General features: G+C 57.9%; 1 protein-coding gene across 1 annotated transcript in view; it reads right to left on the bottom strand.

The window, feature by feature from the left end:
• ARIH1 (ariadne RBR E3 ubiquitin protein ligase 1) overlaps positions 1 to 22,320 on the bottom strand; it is a 101,833-nt gene that overhangs the window by 11,644 nt on the left and 67,869 nt on the right. Inside the window, exons 6-9 of the mRNA XM_064157219.1 lie at positions 18,335 to 18,401; positions 16,809 to 16,915; positions 15,182 to 15,224; positions 13,442 to 13,513 (exon numbers count right to left, since the gene is read on the bottom strand). Of these exons, the coding sequence (XP_064013289.1) occupies positions 13,442 to 13,513; positions 15,182 to 15,224; positions 16,809 to 16,915; positions 18,335 to 18,401 (289 nt within the window). The remainder of the gene's footprint in view (positions 1 to 13,441; positions 13,514 to 15,181; positions 15,225 to 16,808; positions 16,916 to 18,334; positions 18,402 to 22,320) is intronic.

Below are 22,320 nucleotides of genomic sequence, written 5' to 3'. Positions count from 1 at the left end.
CCCTGAAAGGGTTTGGTCTCCTTTGGCACTCAGACTGCCAAATGCCTACCAGGGAGCTGCTCTCCTGCTGTTATCAACCCAAGACACCTGCAGCTGTCAAATGCCATCCAAAAAGCATCTGCAAACATGCAGCAGGGATCTAAACCTGCTTCAAAGAAGCTCCTGCCAGCTACAAAGACACTTCTCCTCCCAGGGCCCTTCCACCATTCCCACCAGGCCCTTTGCTTTGCTTTCCCCTTCCACTGACAGCTCTTCTACAGCAGCTCATGTGAGGCTTCCCTTTCAGGGCTGAGGCCTTTGACCAGGAGGAGGACACCAAAAGCAGCACTGCACAGGGGCTCTCTGGGGGGTGGGGACTCCTTTTTAACATCAAGAGCATTCTGTACCTCAGCAGCATGTGGCTCCCTCGGAGCCTGCTCCGCCCTGAGGCGCAGGAAAGAGCCTTCCTGGAGCATCGCAGCGACTACAGGAGGCAGAGGAGGCAGGAGCATGCTGAGCTGCCTCCAGGAGCCAAGGAAGCCAAAGCAGCTCTCTTCTGCCACTTGTCCCTACCCCTCTGGCACTTCTCTTGTGACAGGACAGCAGGCTCCTGCACAGGGCCTGGGCCAGGTGACACAGAACCACAGAAACAGAATCACTGAGGCTGGGGAAGACCTCTGAGCTCGTCCAGTGCAGCCTAGGACCTACCAGCAGGGCAGCAGCTAAGCCATGCCACCAGGTGCCACATCCAAGCTCTCCTCAAACACCTGCAGGGATGGTGGCTGCACCACCTCCCTGGGCAGCCCATCCCAGCGCCTGGACACCTTTCCATGGGGAAGTGCTTCCTGACATCCATCCTAACCCCCCCAGGCACAGCTCCAGGCCATGTCCTCTCACCTTGGCACAAGCTGGGAGCAGAGCCTGACCCCCACCTGGCTACAGCTTCCCTTCAGGTAGCTACAGAGAGTGCTAAGGTCCCCCTGAGTCTCCTCTTCTCCAGGCTGAACCCCCCCAGCTCCCTCAGCCTCTCCTCAGCAGCCTTCCCCTCCAGCCCCCTCCCCAGTCTGGTTGCTCTCCTCTGGCCCCCTCCAGCCCCTCAAGATCTCTCTTGCAGTGAGGGCCCAGAGCTGCTCACAGTGCTGCAGGCTGAGCACAGGGCAGAAGAACCTCCCTTGTCCTGCTGGCCACACTGCTCCTGACACAGGCCAAGCTGCCACTGGCCTTCTGTGCCAGCTGGGCACACTGCTGGCTCCTGGCCAGCTGCTGGCACCCAGCACTGCCAGCTCCCTCTCTGCCAGGCTCTCTCCAGCCACTCAGCCCCAGCCTGTAGCTGCATGGGGTTAGTGTGGCCAAAGTGTAGCAGCCTGCACTTGGTCCTGTTGAGTCTCATCCCATTGGCTTCAGCCCACTGAGCTGACACCAGGTTAAAGCCAGGCAGTAAATGCAGACACTGAAAAAGCCCCACAGAAATAAAAGCATCTCTCAGTGGTGCCCTGTGACAGCACCAGGGGCAATGGGCCCAAACTGGAACCCAGGAGGTCGCAGCAGAACAAGAGGAGAAACTTCTCTGCTGTGAGGGTGCTGCAGGCCTGAAGCAGGCTGCCCAGAGAGGCTGTGCAGTGGACTCCATCTCTGCAGAGACTCCAAATCCACCTGGGCATTGTGCAAGCTGCTGTGAGTGCCCCTGCTCTAGGGGGGGTAGGACTGGATCATCTCCAGAGCTCCCTTCCATTCCCCACCATGCTGGCTGAAAAAGCCCCCAGGGATGACCCTTTCATGCCAGGGAAGGTTGGTCCCTGCAAGACATTCTGTGCCTGCCAGGCAGCAGGAAGAGAGACTGCCCTGGGAGCTGTGCAGTCCCACCAAGCTGAGGAGAGGCTGCAGAGCAGGAACAGCCAAGGAAAAGCCAGGGCAAGAACACAGCCAAGGAAGGCAGGGAGGAGAGAAGGAGGCTCCAGCTCCTGGCACAGCTGGCAGCTCCTGACTGGGACAGCTTCACTCTGACATGGGGCAAGGCCTGGCTGTAGGGCAGGGCCCACAGCATGGTGGTGAATGGTGCCACACCCAGCTGGCAGCTGGCACCAGTGCTGTGCCCCAGGGAGCAGTGCTGGGCACAGTCCTGTTCAGTATCTTTATTGGTGATAAGGACCAGGGGATTGAGTCCAGCAGCAGTCAGTCTGCAGATGGCACCAAGCTAGGAGCAGCTGTGGAGCTGGTGGAGGGTAGCAGAGCCCTGCAGAGGGACCTGGCCAGGCTGCATGGGTGGGCAGAGGCCAAGGGGATGAGACTGAACAAGGCCAAGGGCAGGGTTCTGCACTTTGGTCACAACAACCCCAAGCAGCACTACAGGCTGGGGCCAGAGTGGCTGAGAGCAGGCAGGCAGAGAGGGAGCTGGGGGTGCTGGCAGAGAGGAGCTGCAGAGGAGGCAGCAGTGCCCAGGTGGGCAGCAGAGCCAATGGCATCCTGGGCTGGCTCAGGAGCAGTGTGGGAAGCAGGACAAGGGAGGTTCTTGTGCCCCTGTGCTCAGCACTGCTCAGGCCACCCCTGCAGTGCTGTGTCCAGCTCTGGGCTCCTCCATTGCAGAGAGATGCTGAGGTGCTGGAAGGTGTTTGGAGAAGGGCAGCAAGGCTGGGGAGGGGCCTGGAGCACAGCCCTGTGAGGAGAGGCTGAGGGAGCTGGGGGGGTGCAGCCTGCAGCAGAGGAGGCTCAGGGCAGAGCTCATTGCTGCCTGCAGCTGCCTGCAGGGAGGCTGTAGCCAGCTGGGGTTGGGCTCTGCTGCCAGGCAGCCAGCAGCAGAAGAAGGGGACCCAGGCTGAAGCTGTGGCAGGGCAGGTCTGGGCTGGCTGTGAGGAGGAAGCTCCTGGCAGAGAGAGTGATTGGCACTGGAATGGGCTGCCCAGGGAGGTGGTGGAGTGGCTGTGGCTGGAGGTGTTGCAGCCAAGCCTGGCTGGGGCACTTAGTGCCATGGTCTGGTTGGTTGGGCAGGGCTGGGTGCTAGGTTGGGCTGGCTGAGCTTGGAGCTCTCTGCCAACCTGCCTGATTCTATACAACCTTAGAGCAGCCTTCCAGTACCCAAAGAGGACTGCAGGAGAGCTGTGAAGGGACTTCTGCCAAGGGCTGGGAGTGACAGGATAAAGGGCAATGGCTTTGAGCAGGGGGAGGGGTGGTTGAGACTGGAGATGAGGAAGAAATTCTTGACAATAAGGGTGGTGAGACACTGGCACAGCTTGCCCAGGGAGGCTGTGGATGCCCCTGGCCTGAAGGTGTTGGAGGCCAGGCTGGATGAGGCTTTGAGCAACCAGGGCTGGTGGGAGGTGTCCCTGCCCAGCAAGGGGTTGGAACTGGATAATCTTTAAGGTCCCTTCCAACCCCACCCATTCTGTGAGTCAGTGAATCTAGGAAATGAGGAACAGCAGCAGGAAGCCAGCAAGCAGCCACTCCTGAAGCCACCAGAGAGCTTTCCAGCTGTAGGAGGACAGAGCAGGAGGCTCTGATGGAGGCTGAGTGCTGCACAGCACCACAGAGCCAGCAGAGCTGCTGCCCCAGCACACCACTCTGCAGGGTACCCTTCCCACCCTGCCCCAGGAGTGACCTCCCTAACACTGCCCCCTCTGAACCCTCTGCTTCCACACTGCACTGTGAAACACTTCCCTGGCAGAGGAGGAGCAGCCCTGCTTTGTCACCCAACAGACCTCAGCTGCTCTCTGAGGAAGAGGAGGCTGAACACAAACATATTTGGGCACCTGGAACAGATGAATGCTCTCCAGAACCTTCTGGTGCACCTCAGCCTCCATGGCAACACCTTCACCTGCCACCCACAGCCTCCCAGCACTCTGGAGGTTAGGAAAGACCTCCAAGGTCACTGAGTCCAACAGTAGCCAGCACTGCCAGGTGACTGCTAAGCCATGGCCCTCTGCACCACATCTCTGTGTTGCCTGAACAGCTCCAGTGATGAGGACAGCACCACAGCCTGCTCCATGGCTTGACAACCCTCTCCATGAAGAAACTGCTCCTCATGTCCCAACTAAACCTCTCTTGGTGCAGCTTGAGCCCATTTCCTCCTGCCCTATTGCTTATTACGTGGGAGCAGAGCCCAACCCATACCTCACTGCAACCTCCTTTCAGGCAGCTGCAGAGAGCAAGGAGGTCTCCCCTCAGCCTCCTCTTCTCCACACTAAACAGGCCCATTGCTTCAGCTGCCCCTCCCAGCCCTGTTCTCCAGACCCTTCACCACTGTTGCTGCTCTGCTCTGGACACACTCCAGCTCCCCAAAGCCTTTCTTGCAGTGAGGGCCCAAACCTGAGTCCACTACTCAAGGTGCAGCCTCACCAGTGCCAAGTGCAGGGGGACAACCTCTGATCTCTGCCCTGGATCACAGCAGCACAGAAGGGCAGGGGCTGGAAGGGACCTCCAGAGCTCATCCAGTCCAACCTCCCTGCAGAGCAGCAGCACCCAGAGCAGATCACACAGAACACATCCAAGCAGGGTTTGAGTATCTCCAGAGAGGGAGACTCCACAGCCCCCCTGGGCAGCCTGTGCCAGGCTCTGGCACCCTCACAGGGAAAAAAATCCTACTCCTGTTTCCATGGCACTTCCTCTGCCTCAGCTTCCCCTTGTGCTGGCACTGGCACTACCCAGCAGAGCCTGGCTCCAGCCGCTGGCACTCCCCCTGCACACACAGATAACCACTGCTGAGGTCACCTCTCAGCCTCCTCCCAGCACACAGCCCCAGAGCCCTCAGGCTCTGCTCCTAGCAGAGCTGTTCCTTTCCCATCATCACCTTTGTGCCTCAGTGCTGGACTCTCTCAAGCAGTTCTATGTCCCTCTTGAACTGGGGGGGCCAGAACTGGACAGAGCACTGCAGATGTGGCCTCACCAGGGCACAGTAGAGGGGCAGGAGAACCTCTCTCATTCTATTAGCCACAGCCCTTATATCCCACCCTAGAATGGCATTGCCCCTCCTGGCAAACAGAGCGAGTTTGCTGCCCACACCAAGCTGTGTGGTGCAGCAGCCAGGCTGGAGGGCAGGATCCATGCAGAGGGAGCTGGGCAGGCTGCAGAGGTGGGCACAGGCCAAGCTCAGGAGGACCAACAAGAGCAAGGGCAAAGTCCTGCAGCTGGGGCGAGGCAATGGCAAGCAGCAATCCAGGCTGGGCAGTGCCAGGCTGGAGAGCAGCCCTGAGGAGAGGCACTTGGGGGTGCTGCTGGAGGAGAAGCTGCACAGGAGCCAGCAGTGTGCACTTGCAGCCCAGAAAGCCAAGCAGAGGCTGGGCTGCAGCAGCAGCAGTGTGGCCAGCAGGGCCAGGGAGGGGATTCTGCCCCTCTGCTCTGCTCTGCTCTGCTGAGACCCCACCTGGAGTGCTGCATCCAGCTCTGGAGCCCCTGGGCCAAGAGGGCTGTGGAGATGCTGCAGAGTGTCCAGAGCAGGGCCAGGAGGATGCTGAGAGGCTGCAGCAGCTCTGCTGTGAGCACAGCCTGAAAGAGTTTGGGCTGTGCAGGCTGAAGCAGAGGAGGCTCCCAGGGGACCTTCTTGTGGCCTTCCAGGGTCAGAAGGGGGCTCCAAAAAAGCTGGGGAGGGACTTTGGAGGCTGTGAGGGAGTGTCAGGAGTGGGGGGATGGAGCAAAGGTGGAGGTGGGGAGAGTGAGGCTGGAGGGGAGGAGGAAGTTGTTGAGCAGGAGAGTGGTGAGAGGCTGGAATGGGTTGCCCAGGGAGGGGGTTGAGGCCCCATGGCTGGAGGTGTTTGAGGCCAGGCTGGCTGAGGCTGTGGTCAGGCTGCTCTAGGGTAGGGTGTCCCTGGGCATGGCAGGGGGGTTGGCACTGCCTGATCCTTGTGCTCCCTTCCAGCCCTGCCTGATTCCATGATTGTCTAACATGGAGACTCCTTACCCCACTGCAGCAAGCTCTCCAAGTGCTGCACTTAATGACAGCCAGCACAGAACAGCAGAGGGTGACAAGGCCCAGAGTCCCCGAGCAGAGCAGGGTATTTTAAACCACCACAGAGGGGAAAAATGGCACTTTGACATCTCAGGAAGAGGCTGTTCACAGCTCTGGCACGACAGCAGGCTGGTGAGAAACGAGAGAGCAAAGTTTGGTGCTGGTGCCCTGGGATGATCTTGCAGGCTGCCAGAACCACCACGTGTCAGAACGAATGTAGGACCTCAGAGAGCACAGGAAGAGAGGATGGGCAGGCAGTAAAAACTGACCTCAGAGGAAGGGAGCTGGGTTCCTGCCACCTCAGCTTGCTGAGAGCAATGAAACAGCTTGCTGGGTTTGGTTTGGGAGGAAGAAATCCTGCCTGTTTTCTGCAGCAGCCAGTCAAGCCCTGTCTAGCTCAGGAGATAATGAGGTGGTGCCAGGAGCCAAAAAGACTTGAGGCAGGGGCATTTGGAGCTGCATGGAATGGTTCAGGTGGGAAGGGACCTCAAGGATCAGCCAGTTCCAACCCCTCTGTGCCCTAGGCAGGGACACCTCTCACTAGAGCAGGTTGCTCAAAGCCTCATCCAGCCTGGTTCTGAACACCTGCAGGGAGGTTGTGGAGCACAGAAGCACCCAACGTGATCTTTGATCACGTTGGGTGCTTCTGTGCTCCACAACCTCCCTGGGAAACCTGTGCCTGTGTCTCACCACCCTCATCCTGTGCCAGTGTCTCAGCACCCTCAACCTGTGCCAGTCTCTCACCACCCTCACTGCCAAGAACCCTTTCCTAACATCCAGTTTCAATCTCCCCTCTGCCACTTCAAACCCATTCCTCCTCCTCCTCTCATTCCCATTCCTTGTCAATAGTCCCTCCCCAGCCCTCCTGCAGCCCCCTTCAGACCCTGCAAGGCCACTCCAAGGTCTCCTCCAAGCCTTCTCCTCTCCAGGCTGCACAGCCCCAACTCTCTCAGCCTGTGCTCACAGCAGAGCTGCTGCAGCCCTCTCAGCATCTTGGTGGCCTCCTCTGCACTGGCTCCAACACTTCCATGTGCTGCTTGTGCTGGGGGCTCCAGAACTGCCCCCAGGAGTGCAGGTGGGGTGTGAGGAGAGCAGAGCCAAGGGGCAGAATCCCCTCCCTTGCCCTGTGCCCACACTGCTCTGGCTGCAGCCCAGCACAGGCTTGTGTCTGGGCTGCACTCACCCTGCAGGCTCAGGCTGAGCTTTGCATCAGCCCAGACCCCCAGGGCCTGTTCCTCAGGGCTGCTCTCAGCCATTGCCCACCCAGCCTGGAGCTGTGCTTGGGATTGTGCCCACCCAGGTGCAGGACCTTACCCTTGGCCTTGTTGAATGCCATGAAGTTGGCCTTCCATTAACACCCATTTAACTTCAACAAAACCAACACCTTTAGCACCTTTGTTCTTCTTCCTTCGGTATTCCAAGAAGCAGGAAGTTTAACATCAGTGACACTGCAGCTGCGGCCTGCTCCTGCTGTCCCTTCCTCCTTTCAGACACCTTAAGAGCTCCAAGTTACTGTGCAAATCCAAGTTTTACACATTTCTTACTCCTCTGAGTGCTCCACAACCCCTCTGGGCAGCCTGCTCCAGGCCTCCAGCACCCTCACACCAAAGAAGTTTCTCCTCAGGTTGAGCTGAAACCTTCTCTGCTCCAGTTTGCATCCATTGCTCCTTGGCTCATTGCTGTGCACCACCCATAAGAGCTTGGCCCCCTCCACTTGACCCCCACCCCTCAGCTACTGATAGACACTGATCAGATCCCTCTCAGCCTGCTCCTCTCCACACTAACCAGCCCCAGGGCTCTCAGGCTCTCTCCATAGCAGAGATGTTCAAATCCCTTCATCTCCCTTGCAGCTCTGTGTTGGACTCTCCAGCAGGTCCCTGTCTCTCTTGAACTGGGGAGCCTGAAACTGGACACAGTGCCCCAGACAAATGAACAGACTCAGCAGCAAATTTGGGCTCCAACTTGCAGTGGCTGAGCAAAGAGCTGTGAAGGCAGAAGCCATCTCTTCCCCAGCATGGCTGTCCCCATTAGAACCAGAGAATTGAGCAGGCTGGAAGAGAGCTCCAAGCTCACCCAGCCCAGCCTAGCACCCAGCCCTGCCCAACCAACCAGACCATGGCACTAAGTGCCCCAGCCAGGCTTGGCTGCAACACCTCCAGCCACAGCCACTCCACCACCTCCCTGGGCAGCCCATTCCAGTGCCAATCACTCTCTCTGCCAGGAACTTCCTCCTCACAGCCAGCCTAGACCTGCCCTGCCACAGCTTCAGCCTGGGTCCCCTTCTGCTGCTGCTGGCTGCCTGGCAGCAGAGCCCAACCCCAGCTGGCTACAGCCTCCCTGCAGGCAGCTGCAGGCAGCAATCAGCTCTGCCCTGAGCCTCCTCTGCTGCAGGCTGCACCCCCCCAGCTCCCTCAGCCTCTCCTCACAGGGCTGTGCTCCAGGCCCCTCCCCAGCCTTGCTGCCCTTCTCCCAACACCTTCCAGCACCTCAGCAGCTCTCTGCAATGCAGGAGCCCAGAGCTGGACACAGCACTGCAGGGGTGGCCTGAGCAGTGCTGAGCACAGGGGCACAAGAACCTCCCTTGCCCTGCTGCCCACACTGCTCCTGAGCCAGCCCAGGATGCCATTGGCTCTGCTGCCCACCTGGGCACTGCTGCCTCCTCTGCAGCTCCTCTCTGCCAGCACCCCCAGCTCCCTCTCTGCCTGCCTGCTCTCCAGCTCTCTCCTGCTGGCAGCAGCCCCGAGCCAGCGCAAAGGCAGATGCAGCTGCACTCCAGCTGTGCAGCAGCAGAGCCCCACACAAGAGCAGGGAGGGGTTCACTGGGCTCTCTGTGCTGCTGTCAGTCCCTGCACAGCTCTGGCCAAGGGCCAGCAGGCAATTCAGGCCAGAGCAGGCAGTGGCTGGCAGCCTGCAGCGCGGGGCCGCTCTGCCTCCCCGGGGGCTGCCAAGCTCTGCTGGCACAGGTTTCACTCCCACTCACCCCTACAGCAGTGGGAAAGTCACAGATGCACAGAATCTCAGAGTGGTTGGAGTGGGAAGGGACCTACAAGATCATTCACTTCCAACCTCTCTGTCATGGGCAGGGACACCTCCCTCCAGCCCAGGTTGCTCAAGGCCTCTTCCAGCCTGGCCTTCAACACCTCCAGGCCAGGAGCATCCACAGCCTCCCTGGGCAAGCTGTGCCAGTGTCTCACCACTCTTACTGTCAAGGCTTTCTTCCTCATCTCCAGTCTCCACCTCCCCTCTTCCAGCTCAAAGCCATTTCCCTCACCATGGTGGGCATTGACTCTGTCCCACAGGACATCCTGGTCCCCAAGCTGGGAACACACAGACTGGGTGGGTGCAGCACTGCTGGGTGAGGCATGGGCTGGGGGGTGGCACACAGAGAGTGGGGATCAAGGGCTCAATGCCCACCTGCAGACCAGTGCCAGGTGGTTTCCTCAGGGGTCAGTGCTGGCTCCAGTGCTGTTGGACATCTGTGTCAGTGCCATGGGCAGAGGAATCAGTGCAGCCTCAGCAAGTGTGCAGCTGGCACCAAGCTGTGTGGCACAGGCGACTTGCCAGAGGGCAGGATCCATCCAGAGGGACCTGCACAGGCTGCAGAGCTGTGCCCAGGCCAACCTCATGGCATTCAACAAGGCCAAGGGTAAGGTCCTGCACCTGGGTGGGCACAATCCCCAGCACAGCTCCAGGCTGGGTGGGGAATGGCTGAGAGCAGCCCTGAGGAACAAGCCCTGGGGGTCTGGGCTGATGCAAAGCTCAGCCTGAGCCTGCAGGGTGAGTGCAGCCCAGACACAAGCCTGTGCTGGGCTGCAGTCAGAGCAGTGTGGGCACAGGGCAAGGGAGGGGATTCTGCCCCTTGGCTCTGCTCTCCTCACACCCCACCTGCACTCCTGGGGGCAGCTCTGCAGCCCCCAGCACAAGCAGCACATGGAAGTGTTGGAGCCAGTGCAGAGGAGGCCACCAAGATGCTGAGAGGGCTGCAGCAGCTCTGCTGTGAGCACAGGCTGAGAGAGTTGGGGCTGTGCAGCCTGGAGAGGAGAAGGCTTGGAGGAGACCTTGGAGTGGCCTTGCAGGGTCTGAAGGGGGCTAGAGGAGGACTGGGGAGGGACTGACAAGGAATGGGAATGAGAGGAGGAGGAGGAATGGGCAGAGGGGAGATTGAAACTGGGTGTTAGGAAAGGGCTTGTGGCAGTGAGGGTGGTGAGAGGCTGGCACAGGTTGCTCAGGGAGGTGGTGGAGCACAGCATCACCCAATGTGATCTTTAAAGCCTAACTCAGACTCTCAGTATTGAAGACCTGGTTTAAATCCACCACAAAGGATAACCACCATGCCCCATGCTCAAGTCTTTGGGCAAGTGAGCTGCAGAAACTGTCACCTTTCTGTCTGAAAGAGGGGACAAGGAGCTGCCTGTCTGCAGAAGCCAGCAGCAGTGGCACCTCAGTCATGTTTAGCCTGCATACCACAGGCACCTGGAGCACTGCAGCCTCTTTGATGGGCACAGAAGGCAGCAAGGAGAGCTCAGATGGGAATGGTGGAGGTTAGAAGTGACTTCTGGAGATCATCCAATCCAAAGCCCCTGCCCAAGCAGGTCACACAGGAAGACATCCAGGTGGGTTTTGAGAGCCTCCAGAAGGAGATGCCACAACCTCTCTGGAAAACCTGCTCCAGCATCCTCAAGGCAAAGATGTTTCTCACGCTGAGATAGAACCTCCTGGGTGTAAGCTGCAGCACAGGAGGCTCCAGCTCAGCACAAGGGGGAACTTCTTGACTGGAAGGGTCCCAGAGCCCTGGCACAGGCTGCCCAGAGAGGTTGTGGAGTCTCTTTGTGTGGAGCCTTTCCAGGCCTGTCTGGATGTGTTCTGTGTGCCCTGAGCTGGATTGTGTGGTCCTGCTCTGGCAGGGGGGTTGGACTGGATGATGTCCTTGGGTCCCTTCCAAGCCCTGACATCTGTGAGCCTGTGGGTTCCAGTGTGTGGCAGTTGCCCCTTTGTCCTGTCAGAGGACACCACTGAAATCTTGGACTTCAGCAGCACATTCCAAGGAAGATGGAGAGTCCTATGGCCATGGAATCACAGAACCACTGGAGCTGGAAAAGACCTCTGAGTCCAATCATTCCTTAACTCTATCAAGCCTGAGCTAAACCACAGAATCACAGAAGCAGGCAGGTTGGAAGAGAGCTCCAAGCTCACCCAGCCCAACCTAGCACCCAGCCCTGCCCAACCAACCAGACCATGGCACTAAGTGCCCCAGCCAGGCTTGGCTGCAACACCTCCAGCCACAGCCACTCCACCACCTCCCTGGGCAGCCCATTCCAGTGCCAATCACTCTCTCTGCCAACAACTTCCTCCTCACAGCCAGCCCAGACCTGCCCTGCCACAGCTAGAGGCTAGGTTCCCTTCTTCTGTCCCTGGCTGCCTGGCAGCAGAGCCCAACCCCAGCTGGCTACAGCCTCCCTGCAGGCAGCTGCAGGCAGCAATCAGCTCTGCCCTGAGCCTCCTCTGCTGCAGGCTGCACCCCCCCAGCTCCCTCAGCCTCTCCTCACAGGGCTGTACTCCAGGCCCTCACCATCACATCTCTACACCTTTTAAAGCCCCTCCAGAGATGAGGATTCAACCAGCTCCCTGGAGTGCCTGTCCAAGCTTTAGAGCCCTTTCAGTGAAGAAGTTTATTTTCATGTCAGACCTAAAGCTCTTCTTGTGCAACTTGAGGCCATTTCCCCTTCTCATGACCAAGACTGCATCGCTTAGGGGCTGCAGCAGCAGCTCCTCATCTGACTCCAACAGGCAAAACAGAGCTGTGGCCATGCTGACATCCCAAACATTTGATGCCCGAGGCCAAAAGCTGCTTTGCATGTGCTAAGACTCAGCCTTTCCAAGCTAGCCAGCTGCTCCTCCTCAGGCCTGCCTGAGCAGTGTCTGCAAACCAAGCAAAGGTTGAACAAACCTCCTTCAGTTCTTGAGCCACCTTGGAGCCCACCCAGCTCACAGAGTCACAGAAGCAGGCAGGGCTGGAAGGGAGCACAAGGAGCAGGCAGTGCCAACCCCCCTGCCATGCCCAGGGACACCCTACCCTAGAGCAGCCTGACCACAGCCTCAGCCAGCCTGGCCTCAAACACCTCCAGCCATGGGGCCTCAACCCCCTCCCTGGGCAACCCATTCCAGCCTCTCACCACTCTCCTGCTCAACAACTTCCTCCTCCCCTCCAGCCTCACTCTCCCCACCTCCACCTTTGCTCCATTCCCCCCACTCCTGACACTCCCTCACAGCCTCAAAAGTCCCTCCCCAGCTCTTTTGGAGCCCCCTTCAGACCCTGCAAGGCCACAAGAAGGTCCCCTGGGAGCCTCCTCTGCTCCAGCCTGCACAGCCCCAACTCTTTCAGGCTGTGCTCACAGCAGAGCTGCTGCAGCCTCTCAGCATCCTCCTGGCCCTGCTCTGGACACTCTCCAGCATCTCCACAGCCCTCTTGGCCCAGGGGCTCCAGAGCTGGATGCAGGACTCCAGGTGGGCTCTCAGCAGAGCACAGCAGAGGGGCAGAATCCCCTCCCTGGCCCTGCTGGCCACACTGCTGCTGCTGCAGCCCAGCCTCTGCTTGGCTTTCTGGGCTGCAAGTGCTCACTGCTGGCTCCTGTGCAGCTTCTCCTCCAGCAGCACCCCCAAGTGCCTCTCCTCAGGGCTGCTCTGAGGAGGGAGCACACAAGTCTCAGCCCCCAGCCCAGCAGCAGCAGCTGAGGCTGCAGTGCTGCAGGCTGGCTGCAAGGACACCCTGCAGTGGGTTTTCACTTCATCCCCATGCAGCAGCATTCCAGCCTGCTGCAAACAGGCAGCCCTGGAAAGCTGCAGCCTGCTGCATCGATGCCACTAACACCCACACAGCACTGCAGGCATTTCCTCCTGCTCTCCTCACCTTCTCCCACACTCCTGGCTGGGCAGCAGTGACACCCAGGCCTGCTGCTAACCCCCCTGCTGGCACCTGCTGCTTTTGTTCTCCTGCCACCGTGCCAAGCTTTGCTTTCATCTGTCCCCAGGGGAGCCAAAGCTGATGTTTCAGGCAGAAGGGGGCGAGCCACATGGAGAAGAAAATCTTGCCAGCTGTTGTGCCAGTCTCTGTCCCTCTCTGGAGCCCTGCCCAGCAGAAAGGAGCCACTCCTCGAGAGGCCACTCCATGGGATTTAAAGGCAGATGGAAATGATCACAGCCAACCCGAGGCACGGGTGGCATGAACATCTTTCACACTCAGAGCAAGGCACCAGTGAAGCCACCAGTGCCAGACAGCAGCCCAAAGAGTCCACACCTGAGCTGCCTTTGAGTCTGCAATTAACTCTTTCTTACAAGAGCAAACTCCACTTAACCTGGAGAACCTCACAGCCCCTATTTGCTCTTCAAACAAGAGGACTGCAGCAGGCTGTGGATTTTAAGGTTTGCTCTTCAACTCCTGAGGTGCAGCAGCAGAAGTAATCCCAGAACAGACTGGTTAAGCTGCTCCTTACATCTGAGAAGCCTGCAGAGGCTCCAACCCCCTCTCACCTTTGTGTTGGCTGCAATCCAATTAGAAGTTTCACTGTCGTCATCACACTTCTTAATCCACTTCTTCAACCACTGCCAGAACAAGCAAGGAGGAAGAGAGTTATTTGCAAGCAGAGGAGCCTGAGGTGTTCCCAAGACAGCTGTTTACAGTAAGGTCAGCTCCACAGGCCCATGTGGATGTTATGGGGTGCTGGCAAGCCCTGTGAAGAGCTGCAGCACCATCCTGACCCAAGGAACACAACCTCCCTGCACAACCACTTCAGCCAGCAGTCAGCAGTTCTTCAGTTCATACAGTCACAGAAAGGCTTAGGTTTGGAAGGGACCTCACAGTTCAGCTACTCCAAGCCCCCTGCCCCATGGGGCAGGGACACCTCTCAGCTAGACTCGAGGCCTCATCCAGCCTGGCCTTCAACACCTGCAGGGAAGAGGCAGCCACAGCCTCCCTGGACAACCCATTCCAGAGTCTCACCACCTTCACACTGCAGAACTTCTCCCTCAGCTCCAGCCTAACCCTGCTCTGCCTCAGCTTCAAACCATTCCCCCTTGGCCTGTCTCTGGATACCCTCAGCAAAAGTCTCTCTGCAGCCTTCCTGCAGGATGCCCTCAGCTGTTGGCAGGCAGCTCTGAGGTCCCCTGGAGTCTTCTCTGGGCTGCACACTCCCAGCTCCCTCAGCCTGTGCTCACAGCAGAGCTGCTCCAGCCCTTGGATCACCTTTGTGACTGCCTCTGGACCTGCTCCAACAGTTCTGTGTCCTTCTTATGCTGGGGACACCAGGACTGGACACAGTATTTGAGGTGGGGTCTCACCAGAGCAGAGTAAAGGGGGAGAAGAATCCTCTGCCTTGACCTGCTGCCCATTCCTCCTGAAGCAGCCCAGGACACACACAGCTGAAACAACACAACCCTCACCTGGGACTCTGAAACCCTGAGGCTGTTGTAGCAGGGATCTGCAGCCAGCAGCCCCCCCGTGAAGCTGAGCTTTGCTTCACACCAAGTCTGCCCTTCAGCTCACAGTGCTCACCTCGTGCTTGGCTTTCTTTCCCACCTTCCTGAGAACAAGGCTTTAGCTACTGAAGGCCAAGTCCTAAAAGCAAAACATTCCCTGCACTTGTCAGACCATTAACTGACCACCTGGAGCCTGCAGACATCCCCTAAACTACACCAAAGGTTTCCCTCCCCTCTACCTAGGGAAGTTGGGGTCTTTTTTGTCACTAGAACACAGACTCCTCTGTCCCCAAGGCCTAACATGTGGCTGGCTGTGAGCTCTGCAGGGGCCACAGGATCCCAGGCTTGATTACAGCTTCTGACAGCTCCACCAACAGCTCCTAAGTTCACTGCTCAGCAGCAGGTCCCAGCACCAAGCTCATTCCTGCAGCAGAACAAATCACAAAGCCTGCTGAAGCCCTGAGCACCTACAGAAACACTCAGTGCAGGAGTGCTTGCTGTGAAGTGAAGCACTCACTCCTGAGCCCCTTCAATCCTCTCGAGGTCCCAGCTGTAACCACCTCCTCCAGACATGTCCCCAGCTGGCCTGGGTGCTGCTCCTTCACAAGGTCCAGCTTTGAGGCACCCAGCACGACTGCATGGATTCTTTTGGGGCTGTGATCTGAAGAGGTGACCTGCTGTGCCTCTTGGTGTGAGCAGCAGCACAGCAGGGTGCACCACAGCTACGTCTTGCACTGCAACTGACTCTGAACTCTTCCAAGTCATGCAGTCAGAAAAGACCTTGGAGGTGCTCACCTTGCACTTCACAGGATCATGCCAGTTCTCACCGCAGTTAAAGCTGGAGGCAAAAGAAAGAGGAAAGTAAGGCAAGAGGGCAGGTGGTGGCACTGTTCCTGAGCTAGCCTAACACCAGCAGAGCTTTCCTCTGGGCTCTGCTGCTCAAGGACCAAAGCCAGGCCTAAAGAAACCCCAAAACATGGCAAAAAAGCCTCCAGCTCTTAGTGGCCATTTCCCAGCAGTGTTTATCCCAACTCATTTGGATTCAAAGAATCACAGAACCAAGCAGGCTGGCAGAGAGCTCCAAGCTCACCCAGCCCAGCCTAGCACCCAGCCCTGCCCAACCAACCACACCATGGCACTAAGTGCCCCAGACAGGCTTGGCTGCAACACCTCCAGCCACAGCCACTCCACCACCTCCCTGGGCAGCCCATTCCAGTGCCAATCACTCTCTCTGCCAGGAGCTTCCTCCTCACAGCCAGCCCAGACCTGCCCTGCCACAGCTTCAGCCTGGGTCCCCTTCTGCTGCTGCTGGCTGCCTGGCAGCAGAGCCCAACCCCAGCTGGCTACAGCCTCCCTGCAGGCAGCTGCAGGCAGCAATCAGCTCTGCCCTGAGCCTCCTCTGCTGCAGGCTGCACCCCCCCAGCTCCCTCAGCCTCTCCTCACAGGGCTGTGCTCCAGGCCCCTCCCCAGCCTTGCTGCCCTTCTCCTAACACCTTCCAGCACCTCAGCAGCTCTCTTGAACTGAGGGGCCCAGAACTGGACACAGCACTGCAGGGGTGGCCTGAGCAGTGCTGAGCACAGGGGCACAAGAACCTCCCTTGTCCTGCTGCCCACACTGCTCCTGAGCCAGCCCAGGATGCCATTGGCTCTGCTGCCCACCTGGGCACTCTGCTGGCTCAAATTCCCTACAGATTGGCTGGCTTCAGATTCCCTACAGTGCCTGCAGCCAAGATCTTCACCTAATGTGAAACCACTCAGCTGAAGTCCTCCTCCCACTGAAACTCAAGTCTGTCTCCACATCAAAGGAGGCACAAGAACCATGGAATGGCTTGGGTTAGAAATGATCTTAAAGATCATCCAGTTCCAACCCCCCTGCCATGGGCAGGGACATTTCCCACCAGCACAGCTTCAGCAAGGCCTCATGAAGCCTGGCATTCAACACCTCCAGGAACAGGGCAGCCACAACCTCCCTGGGCAACCTGTGCCAGTCTCTCCCTACCCTCACTCCAAAGAATTTCTTTCTTATCTCCACTCTCAGTCTCCCCTCTCCCAGCTCAAAGCCATTGTCCCTCAGCCTGGCACTCCCAGCCCTTGTCCAAAGTCCCTCCCCAGCATTCCTGGAGCCCATTTCAGCTACTGGAAGGCTGCTCCAAGCTCTCCCTGGAGCCTTCTCTTCTCCATCCTGAACTGCCCCAACTCTCCCAGCCTGTCCCCATAGGTGAGGTGCTCCAGCACCACCTACCTGGTGATCCGCAGGGCTCTGCAACTACCTCTGTTTAATCCTGGCTTACCATTCTCAAGTCCACCCTGTGCTTCTGCCATCCCTAAGACTCTTCCCAGCACAAGGCCTCCCAGGAGCCACAGTGAGCCCTCCCAGAGCAGTGCCCAGAGGCAGCAGGAGCAGCTCTGCCTCGCTGCTTACCAGAACTGCCGCCCGCACTTGCAGCGCACAGGTTTGGCGTCAGGGTACTGCACTTTGACGACGTGGTGGCAGTCTGGGGCAGGACACCACTTCAGCAGTCGATTACACTGCAGAGGAAGCACACAACAACAGCCATGGCAGTGACAGCACACAACAGCAGGGCTGCAGATCATCCAGGCCACCCCCCTGCCAGAGCAGGATCACCCAGGGCAGGTCACACCGGAACACAGCCAGGCACGCTTGGAAGCTCTCCAGAGAAGGAGACTCTGAGCCTCCAGCACCCTCATGCCACTCAAGTTTCTCCTCCTGGGTTCCAGTTTGTGCCCACTGCCCCTTCTCCCATCACTGGACACCACTAAAAAGGGTATGAAGTGCTTCTCTTGAGCACTGATCAAATCCCCTCTGGGGCTGCTCTTCTGCAGGCTCATCAGCCCCAGGGGTCTCATCCTTTGCTCCTCACAGAGCTGCTCCAGGCCCCTCAGGACCTTGACAGCCTCCAGAGGACTCTGTCCAGCAGTTCCCTGCCTCTCTTGATCTGGGGAGCTCAAAACTGGACCCAGGACTGCACCTATGGCATCATTACAGCAGAGCAGAGGGGGAGGAGAACCTCCCTTCATCTGTTGGCCACACTCTTCTTCATGCACCCCAGAGACCACTGGCCCTCGTGGCCACAAGGGCACACTGCTGGCTCAGGGGGGACCTGTTGTCCACCAGGACTCCCAACTGCTCTCCAGCAGGTCCCCCCTCACCCATCCTGCTGGAGGGGTTGCTCCTCCCCAGGTGCAGGACCCTACACCTGCCCTTGCTGAGCTCCATGAGGCTCCCTCCAGCCAAGGTCTGGCTGGCAGCACAGCCTGAGGGGTGCCAGCCACTCCTCCCAGGCAGGGATCATCAGCAAACTGCCTGAGGGACCACTGCAAACCTTCACCCAGGGGGCTGATGAAGAAGACTGTCTCCAGTTCTGACCCCTGGGAGCTACCACAGGTTACAGGCCTCCAACTGAGCTGCTTGTCACCACCCTCTGATCCCTGTCCTTCAGCCAGTTCTCACCTACTTCACTGTCCACTCAGCTCACCCACGCTTCCTACGAGGGTGGTAAGGCAGACAGCACCTTGCTGGACACCATCACTGCTCTCCCCTCATCCAGTCAGCTGAGCCACACCACCAGAGGAGGCCACCAGGCAGCCTGACAGCCTGCTCTGATGCTGTCACTAGCTAGGCAGGGCAGGGGACAGCAGTGGATGCTGCCTGCCCCAGCTTCAGCAAGACATTTGAGCTCATCTATCTACAGCTGCTTGCTGGAACTCAAGGCCTTGTGGCCTGCAGGTTGAAGAGTTCTGCTACAGCTGCAGCTAGAAGGGCTGCAAAATCAGCCCTGCAGAGCCTCCAGCCTGGCCTCACACTGATCAGAGGCTGTGCAAAAGGCCTTGCTCTGCTGTTAGGAACAAGCTCCACTTCTCTGGCTCACTACGAAGAGGAGACAAAGACAACCTAGAAGGCATTCCAGACTTGAAATAAGCACTCACCTCTACAAAACTATTGGTTATTAAATGCTGGTACTTTAATTTAACCTTGGAATCTGTGATCAGACGCCTGTGGAAGGGGAAGAAACAGAAAAAAGGTTACTGTAGGAAACTCATTTTCTCCAGAGCCACTCAGTTCAGGCAGACAAATGGCTTGGATTGCTCCTCTGTGCTTGCAGGGACCTCTGTGCACTCACCTGGGCTCCCTCAGAGCATTCATTATTAGCACCACAAAGAGTGTAGTTAACTTCTAACACTAGCTTCAGAATCACAGCTCACAGAACCGTTTGGGTTGGGAAAGCCTTCCCAGACCATTCAGTCCAACCAGCAACCCAACCCCAGCATGGCCATGCAGTGCTGGAACACCTCCACCACCTCCCTGGGTAGCCCCTGCCAGTCCCTGACCACTCTGGCACCAAAGAAACTGTTCCTCCTCTCCAACCTCAAGCTCCCTTGGCACAATTACAGTCCATTTGCTCTCCTCCTATCACCTGAAGAGATCAACCTCTTAGTGTCTCACAGCAAGCTCCTGCAGTTCCCAAGGGAATCTCTTGCCCTGGGGATTTCCCTAACGCTCTCCAGAGGAGCCCAGGGAGCAGAGCAAACCATTTCATTCCTTCACTTAGGTTCCAGGGGCACACTTGGTGGCAAAAAGCCCTTCTAAAGCTCCAGAGTTAGTGAGAGGTGCTTAAGAGCCCTGGCAGAGCTGGTGTTAGCAGGGCTGCAGTGGAGTCCCACAGCTTCAGTTTGAGAGTGAATGCAGTTTGGGTCTGTTTCCCACAGACCAAGCCTGGCTCAAGTTCAGACTGCACACAACAGCAGCTTTAGCTTCCAGAGAACCACAGAATGGTGGGGGCTGAGGAGACCTCTGGAGGCCATCGAGTCCAACCCCCCTGCCAGGGCAGGATCACCCAGGGCAGGGCACACAGGAGCACAGCCAGGTGAGGCTTGAAAGTCTCCAGAGAAGGAGGCTCCACAACCTCTCTGGGCAGCCTGCTCCAGGCCTCCAGCACCCTCACTCCAAACAGCTTTCTCCTCATGTTGAGGTGGAACCTCCTGGGACCCAGCTTGTACCTGTTGTTCCTTGTCCCATCAGTGGGCACCACCACACAGAGCCAGCTACACAGATAGAAGACAGCCAGAGGACAGCCAGAAGGCAGCTAGAGGACAGCCAGAAGGCAGCCAGAGGACAGCCAGAAGGCAGCTAGAGGACAGCCAGAGGACAGCAAGAGGACAGCTAAAGGAGAGCTTGAAGATAATTTGACTGCAGCCTCCTCTCAGGGAACTGAACCTTGACCCCCACCCCTCAGCTATTGATAGACACTGATCAGGTCCCTTCTCCAGACCAACCATCCCCAGGGCTCTCAGCCTTTCTTCACAGCAGAGCTGTTTCAGACCCTCAGCCACAGGTTCTGTGCTATAAAAGCCAGCAAGTGGAACTAAGGACACTCAGATCTACTGCTGGTATCAGGCAGTAGCAACAGAAACCATAGCAACCACAGGCAGTGCTGCTCTCCTCCCTTCCATCCTCTGCTTGAGACAGTTGCCACCAGAGCCTCCCATGATTCCAGCCAGTCTGCTTCACCAGCACTGCTGGCACAGCTCCTTCCAACTGCTGCAATCAAGACAGCCCTCAAGAAACATCCTGAGAGTGTACAACATCACCAGCTGAGCTCAGACTCCAGTAAACAAAAATCTCAACCAAGTCACTCAAGAGAGCAAATTCCACCCTACAACTCCAGCCCAGCTCTCAGCTGGACAGGGAAACGTTGCACAGAGTCACAGAGTGCCTCAGCTTGGAATGAACCTGAGAGATCATCCAGTGCCAACCCCCTGCCATGGGCAGGGACACCTCCCACCAGCACAGCTTCAGCAAGGCCTCACCCAGCCTGGCCTGCAACACCTCCAGGAACAGGGCAGCCACAACCTGCCTGGGCAGCCTGTGCCAGTCTCTCCCCATCCTCACTCTCAACAACTTCTCCCTCATCTCCACTCTCACTCTCCCCTCTCACAGCTCAAATACTTTGTCCCCCAGCCTGGCACTCCCAGCCACTGTCAAGTCCCTCCCCAGCTCTCCTGGAGCCCACTTCAGATACTGGAAGGTTGCTCTAAGGTCTCCCTGGAGCCTTCTCTTCTCCAGCCTGAACTGCCCCAACTCTCCCATCCTGGCCCATAGGGGAGCTTCTGCAGCCCTCTGAGCATCTTCGTGGCCTCCTCTGCACTCTCTCAGTAGCTCCAGGTCCTTCTTTTGTTGGAGGCACAAGAACTGGACACAGTGCTCCAGGTGGGGGTCCCATGAGAGCAGAGTAGGGGAGGGAGAATCACTTCTGCATCCTTCCACTTCTACCCAGCCTACACTTGATGACTAACACAGAGGGCACCAGGAAATGGCCAGTTTGAAAGCAGCTGATGCCAAAGCCATCACACTGCTATCAGTGAGTCAGGCTGCAGGAAGGAAGGTGGTGAGGGAATAAGCCTTTAGTTAGGCACTTGTGTGCATGAAGAATTAAAATGAACCCAAGCAAGGCTGAGAATCACAAAGGGGATTACTCATGCAGTAACATCACCCAATACAAAGGAGGAGGAAGCTGATGGTATTTGCTGCTCCACCAGCAAGAAGCTGACATCCTCCAGCTGGACAACATTTAAAGCCAAGTGCCAGGCTGCCATAGCAGCTCCACCACATCTTACACAGAATCAAGCAGGTTGGCAGAGAGCTCCAGGCTCAGCCAGCCCAACCTAGCACCCAGCCCCAACCAACCAACCAGACCATGGCACTAAGTGCCCCAGCCAGGCTTGGCTGCAACACCTCCAGCCACGGCCACTCCACCACCTCCCTGGGCAGCCCATTCCAGTGCCAATCACTCTCTCTGCCAGCAACTTCCTCCTCACAGCCAGCCCAGACCTGCCCTGCCACAGCTTCAGCCTGGGTCCCCTTCTTCTGCTGCTGGCTGCCTGGCAGCAGAGCCCAACCCCAGCTGGCTACAGCCTCCCTGCAGGCAGCTGCAGGCAGCAATCAGCTCTGCCCTCAGCCTCCTCTGCTGCAGGCTGCACCCCCCCAGCTCCCTCAGCCTCTCCTCACAGGGCTGTGCTCCAGGCCCCTCCCCAGCCTTGCTGCCCTTCTCCAAACACCTTCCAGCACCTCAACATCTCTCTGCAATGCAGGAGCCCAGAACTGGACACAGCACTGCAGGGGTGGCCTGAGCAGTGCTGAGCACAGGGGCACAAGAACCTCCCTTGTCCTGTTGGCCACATTGCTCCTGCTTGGTTCTCCTGCCCCTCTACTCTGACCTGGTGAGGCCACACCTGGAATACTGTGGCCTGGGTTTGGGTTCCCCAGGTCAAGAGAGATAAGGATCTGCTGGAGAGTGTCCAGTGGAAGCTGGGAGGATGAATGCAGTACTGAATCACTGCTGCCATGAAGGCAGGCTGAGAGCCCTGGGGCTGGTTAGCCTGCAGAGGAGAAGGGACCTCACCAATGTCTATCAATAGCTGAGGGGTGGGGGACAGGAGGAAGGTGCCAGGCTCTGGGTGGTGGTGCCCACTGATAGCACAAGGAACAACAGGTACAAGCTGGGTCCCAGGAGGTTCCACCTCAACAGGAGGAGAAAGTTGCTTGGAGTGAGGGTGCTGGAGGCCTGGAGCAGGCTGCCCAGAGAGGTTGTGGAGCCTCCTTCTCTGGAGACTTTCAAGGCCCACCTGGCTGTGCTCCTGTGTGCCCTGCCCTGGGTGATCCTGCCCTGGCAGGGGGGTTGGACTCTGGAGGTTCCTTCTAACCTCTCCCATTCTGTGATTCTACAGCCAGAGAGGGCTTCTCTTTTCTGACTCATTAACTACAGGGCTTGGTGAACCAGGGAGTTGCCCTAGGTAGGAAGTGCTAAATTCCTACATAAATCCAAGGAAGCAAAATGCAGAGAGCAGCTAAAACATGGTCAGTTCTGCTGAGCAGTTAAAGCAGAGCTCATTCAGGCTGACCAAGGAGTCTTTCC

The sequence above is a fragment of the Pogoniulus pusillus genome, chromosome 17 (genome assembly GCF_015220805.1).
Source record: "Pogoniulus pusillus isolate bPogPus1 chromosome 17, bPogPus1.pri, whole genome shotgun sequence".
Classification (NCBI taxonomy): Eukaryota; Metazoa; Chordata; class Aves; order Piciformes; family Lybiidae; genus Pogoniulus; species Pogoniulus pusillus.
The sequence above is the reverse complement of the archived record's forward strand: the minus strand, read 5'-3'. Positions and strand labels throughout refer to the sequence as shown.